At 41.9% G+C, this 6,172-nt stretch overlaps 1 protein-coding gene across 1 annotated transcript; it reads right to left on the reverse strand.

The window, feature by feature from the left end:
• Positions 1-2,748: 2,748 nt before the first annotated feature.
• LOC120060933 (LHFPL tetraspan subfamily member 4 protein-like) lies at positions 2,749-3,165 on the reverse strand. Its single transcript, XM_039010372.1, has one exon. It carries the CDS (start codon positions 3,160-3,162, stop codon positions 2,749-2,751), a length of 414 nt encoding a protein of 137 aa, XP_038866300.1. The 5' UTR covers positions 3,163-3,165.
• Between the last annotated feature and the right edge of the window lie 3,007 nt (positions 3,166-6,172).

Genomic DNA, 6,172 nt, shown 5'->3' on the forward strand with positions numbered 1-6,172 from the left:
AATCGGATGTTGAGTACTATATTTAATGAATATTAAACAGTGCCTTCAGAAGGTATTCACACCCCTTGACTTTTTCCACATTTTGTTCTATTACAAAGTGGGATTAAAAGTGATTTTCAATTGTAATTTTTTGTCAATGATTTACACAAAATACTCTGTAATGTCAATACATGTTAGAATCACCTTTCACAGCTATAACAGCTGTGCGTCGTTCTGATTAAGTCTGGAAGAGCTTTGCACTCCTGGATTGTACCATATTTGTCCATTATTCTTTAAAATATTCTTCAAACTTGGTTGTTGATCATTGCTTGACAGCCATTTTTAACTCTTGCCATATATTTACCGATTTAAGTCAAAACTGTAACTAGGCCACTCAGGACCATTCAATGTCGTCTTGGTAAGCAACTCCAGTGTATATTTGGCCTTTGTCACACCCTGATCTGTTTCACCTGTCTTGTGCTTGTCTCCACCCCCCACCAGGTATCTTCCATTTGTCCCCATTATCCCCTGTGTATTTATACCAGTGTTTTCTATTTGTCTGTTTCCAGTTCGTCTTGTCTCGTCAAGCCTACCATCATGTTTTTCTGTACTCCTGTTTTTCTGGTCCCTGTTTTCCAGTCCTCCTGGTTCTGACCATTGCTGCCTGCCCTGACCCTGAGCCTGCCTGCCATACCATTCTGCCTTCCCTGACCTCGAGCCTGTCTGCCGTCCTTTACCCATCTGACTCTGACCCGGTTTACGAACTTCTGCCTGTCCTCAACCTGCCTCTTGCCTGCCCCTTGCCTATTAATAAATATCAGAGACTCGAACCATCTGCCTCCTGTGTCTGCATATTGGTCTCATCCTGTGATGTTATAGCCTTGTGTTATAGGTAATTGTCCTGCTGAAAGGTGAATTTGTCTCCCAGTGTATGTTGGAAAGCAGACTGAACCAAGTTTTTCTCTAGGATTTTGCTATGCTTAGCTTTATTCCATTTCTTTTTATCAAAAATAACTTCTGAGTCCTTGCCAATGACAAGCATACCCATAACATGATGCAGACACTACCATGATTGAAACTATGAAGAGGTACTCAGTGATGTGTTGTGTTGGATTTGCCCAAAACATGACGCTTTGTATTCAGGAAAATGTCATTTATTTGCCAAATGTTTTGCAGTATTACTTTAGTACCTTATTGCAAACAGGATCCATGTTTTGGAATATTTTTATTCTTTACAGGCTTCCTCCTTTTCAATCTGTAATTTATATTAGTTGATCCTTCCTCAGTTATGTCCTACCACAGCCATTAAACTCAGTAACTGTTTTAAAATCACCATTGGCCTCATGGTGAAATCCCTGAGCGGTTTCCTTCCTCTATGGCAACTGAGTTAGGAAGAACTCCTGTATCTTTGTAGTGACTGGGTGTATTGATACACCATCCAAAGTGTAATTAATGACTGCTCAAAGGGATATTCAATGTCTGTTTTTTGTTTTGTTACCGCCCTACCAATAGGTGCTCTTTGCGAACCATTGGAAAAGCTCCCTGGTCTTTGTGGTTGAATCTGTGCTTGAAATTCACTGATCGACTGAGGAACCTTACAAATACTTGTATGTGTGGGGCACAGAGATGGGGTAGTAATTGAAAATCATGTTTAACACTATTGTTATTGAATCCATGCAACTTATTATGTGACTTGTTAAGCACATTTATACTCCTGAACTTATTGAGGCTTGCCATAACAAAAGGGTTGAATACTTATTGACTTGAGACATTTCAGCTTTTCATTTTGAATGAATTTTTCAATCATTTCTAATAACAGACTGACATTTTGACCTTATTGGGGTATTGTGTGTAGATCAGTGACACAAAATATAAATGTAATCAATTTTCAATTCAGACTGTAACACAACAAATGCAGAAAAGTCAAGGGGTGTGTGAACTTTCTGAAGGCACTGTATGAATCATATAAATTGAACTGTCCGAATTTGTTAAGAGTTAAAATTGTCTTTCAACAAAATAACATTGCAGGAATGCTTACCTTATATTTTTCTAACTACATAAACCATTTAAAAACAATCTGAGATGGTGGGTGTCTTGCTGAAATGAAATGGAACGACCCGCATTGATGAATTTATAATCCACTCTGGGAGGTCCTTGAGGTATAGATCTGAGTGGGAGTGAGTGAATTAAGTTCCATAAATGACCTGTTTTCATTTCCCCCCTACCTCTTTCTTCTATTTATCAAGAGGGCAACTCTCTATGTGGTCAGGTCATGGTTGAAGGAATGCATCCACCCAACAGACAGAGGCCTTTTGTAGTGGGTTGGCTGTTTTTGAGACTGATTTGTTGAGCAAATGAATGCTTCATCTGCAATCGCTAGAGCTCAATGTGGGTCCGTGTGGCAGCCTATAGTATATCTGTCTTCCTCCCACAGTTCCATGACTCTGAGTGACAATGGAAAATGACATGAAGTCATCCAACTTCCACTCCCAGTAAGCCCGGAGAGTTTGGAACCTGTGTAGAAATGTGGAGTCAAAATGATTTTGCAGCGAGGTGAATCTAATCTGCCTGTAGATATAACCCATCATCCTTAGCAATAGCAACAGCACAAGCAGCATGTTGCAATTGTTTTGACAAGGTTGTTTGCATGTAACTTGTAACCAGTAGATCCATGTGTTTGCAGTCGCCTGTGACATACCAGTGAAAAATCCTATCCACCAATATATTAATGTGCTGAAACAATATTGTGTAACTGAGTTTCCATTGGTTTTACGTACCACATAGGAGCTGCATCCAGGCACAAGTCTTGTAGACGGTAGCGGTGTTGCAGAAGAAGAAGAGCGCCATGCAGGCGATGCAGCCCAGAATCAGCACCATGGACAGAAACACGAAGACCGACGCCGATTTGAAGGCGCCGGAGGGGATGGAGCTGAACTCGGCGAAGCTTCCGGTGCAGGTGAGCTCTCGGTTGGGCGGTCCTCTTCCAACGCACTGGTGAAACAAGCCGAAGTAACCCACCTGCGGCGTGCTCACACTGTCCCCGATCCAGTAGGGCTGAATGAAGACCACCACGTTGATGATGGCAAAGCATATGGTGAATATCGCCCAGAGTACCCCGATGGCGCGGGAGTTCCGCATGTAATTATCATGGTAAATCTTGGCGGCTTCTTGTGAAGGCAACATGTTTTCCACTATACTGTAGCTTTCTTTTCGTTATTTTAATGACTCACTCAGTCTTTGCGCGTCTCCGTTTGTGAAAGCTGTGATTGTAAATTTGGTAGCAGTGTAGCTATTCAGAATAAATCTATTATTAAAATACGTTGATTAATTATTATTATTGACTAGCCTTTATTTATTTTTGGCTACCATATCATTGTAGATTCATCCTGCGAACCTACAAGCCTACACATATATACATGTATGTATAATACTGGTAATTAATAATGTATCGTTCCTTAGAAAAGAGAAGTGGAGTCCGAAATAGGATATTTCACGGTAAAACGGTTTTGCAATATCCTCAACCAATGCTATCTTAAAAAGATGTCCTTTAGTATCCTCATCCAAGCCCACCAGAAATGATAAGCTGTTGCCTAGTGCCAGTGGTGGATCCCCCGTTTACGTGTAGCATCTGAGGCACCCGTGGAGGGCTTCTTTGAGCTGGAGATATTGGTGCACAGTCCCTAATTATAGAATTTACATCCAATTTTGAGAAAATGAAAACGTCAACTATGACCAGTCCGAGCTCGCGAAAACGACCTCCTCCGCCGCCACTCCATTATTGGGATTTTCCCTATTTGTCTCGCGCCCTCTTCCTGCCTCTCCCCTCGTCGTCCTGTCTCTCCGTGGATCTCTCGCGCGCTCTCAGAAGACGCTGAGCACTGTTGATTGCGGCGCGTTCACGTACCGCACAATAACCAACAGAGATTTGCATGAAAAATGGTATTCTCCCCTCCTTATTCTTTTACTACAATTATAACGATTGTTTGTGTGCAGATTTAGGTTAACCATTTTGATTAGACATAGGCCTACGCACAGAAGACAGAATGTTTATTTTCTAAAGATGATCCCACTAAAGATCAGCAAGTAATATGGGAATTGATTGAATTGAATGTTGTTTTAATCTTGTTGGTGATTGAATAGTTGTTTTCTCTCAAATCGAAATCTGGCACTAACATTTTCATGAATATCTAGGTCAAGAGATCATGCCTCAGTAGACCTACACAGAGGGGTTGATAAGAGAATCACACAATAATTTGAATCTTTGTGTTAGGAAAAGCCTAGAATGTCTTTTTTATTATTATTTTTTATTTAACTAGGCAAGTCAGTTAAGAACAAATTCTTATTTTCAATGACAGCCTAGGAACAGTGGGTTAACTGCCTTTTTCAGGGGGAGAACGATAGATTTTTACCTTGTCAGCTCTGGGATTCAATCTTGCATCCTTATGGTTACTAGTCCAACGCTCTAACCACTAGGCTACCTGCCGTCCCACAAAAATTGGTCAGAGGCGCCCCCTTCTGAGACAGCACACACACGGTTTATTAACAAACAAACAGGACATAGCCAATGGAGTTCCACTGCACCGTACACACACACACACACACACACACACACACACACACACACACACACACACACACACACACACACACACACACACACACACACACACACACACACACACACACACACACACACACACACATACACACACACAGGGGAATAACAGAGTAACGGAGTTTCCAGTGTGAAGCTTTGCTAGCCAGTGTGAGAGAGGCCTGCAGCACAGCAGTTGATTTAAAGGACAGGACACAGAGTGGTGGGATGCCTTCATCCTTCACAGAGGTTGTTACTACTTTTGTGCATAGCATGCACTGAGAGATCCGACTGCAACACACACTTGTGTTTCTGTGCCACTGTGCACCATACAACATTTAACAGCATCTAATATGAGATATTGTCTGTATATATATGTTTTTGGTACATTTGTGTGTGCTGTGCTCAGGTTTTTGTCTTGAGTGTCAGTGTTATTATGTATGTGCGTGTTTATCCTTGAGTTATCTGTGAACTATATTTGTGTGTCTTTACGTTTGTCTGTGGCTACTCTGGGGTCTCTAGCTACATCTGAAACACGTTCCCTCAGTGTGAATTCACACTAGTCTTGACATACGCTGCCATCTGCTGGATATAAAACGAATTGCAAGAATATTGTGTCTCACAGAGATACAAAAAAGAGGCGCTTGTGTTTTATAAAACCAGGGGGCAGTATTTCATAACATCTATTTCAGTAAATGTCTGGTAACAATTGGTTTAATCTCGACAACAAGAACCGAATCTGCAGCTTGATTTTGTTACGGCTGTGATCAGAGTCTGAAATTTGTCTGGTATCTTTTCTTTAATTGTTCATGACTCAGACTGAACTGCTTGATGGAAGAAAAAGTTAGTACAACAAAAGCAAGGGCATGTTGTCTTTATGCATGACAGAAGTAAGGAACCGTTAGATAACGTCCAATCTCGATTTTTTTGCTGTACAAATGGAGCTGTAGACTCTTTCCTCATACCACTTCTGACCTTAAGCTCTGAAACAATATTACTTCCAAGAAACCAGCCATCAGAATATTGCTTCCTCTAAGGCAGCATTCAGGCAGCCATCCTAATAATGTATCATACATTGCTCACTTTCCTCAAAATCACAGTCAAGTTTCTGTAGTTCGGACAACAGAAGGCATGGTGAGTCATTGTTATCCATGTGTTTGACTATGCCAGTCCAGATGCTGTCTGATAGGATAGTGATGTTGGTTGATGCCGAATCTGAAGTGTCAGAGGTAGGCACGCTATCAGACACGTTGTCTTGTTGCCTTATTCCCATGCAGTCCCCTCCAACTCTTATGTGCCCTAGTGTAACCGATGTGAAATGGCTAGCTAGTTAGCGGTGGTGCGCGCTAATAGCGTTTCAATCGGTGACGTCACTTGCTTTGAGACCTTGAAGTAGTGGTTCCCCTTGCTCTGCAAGGGCCGTGGCTTTTGTGGAGCGATGGGTAACGATGCTTCGTGGGTGACTGTTGTTGATGTGTGCAGAGGGTCCCTGGTTCGCGCCCGGGTCGGGGCGAGGGGACGGACTAAAGTTATACTGTTACACTAGAACTGGTGCCTGATTTCAGAAACAACCCACAGTAGATCTGAGATCATCTAGAC

Source organism: Salvelinus namaycush, chromosome 16 (assembly GCF_016432855.1).
Source record: "Salvelinus namaycush isolate Seneca chromosome 16, SaNama_1.0, whole genome shotgun sequence".
Taxonomy (NCBI): Eukaryota; Metazoa; Chordata; class Actinopteri; order Salmoniformes; family Salmonidae; genus Salvelinus; species Salvelinus namaycush.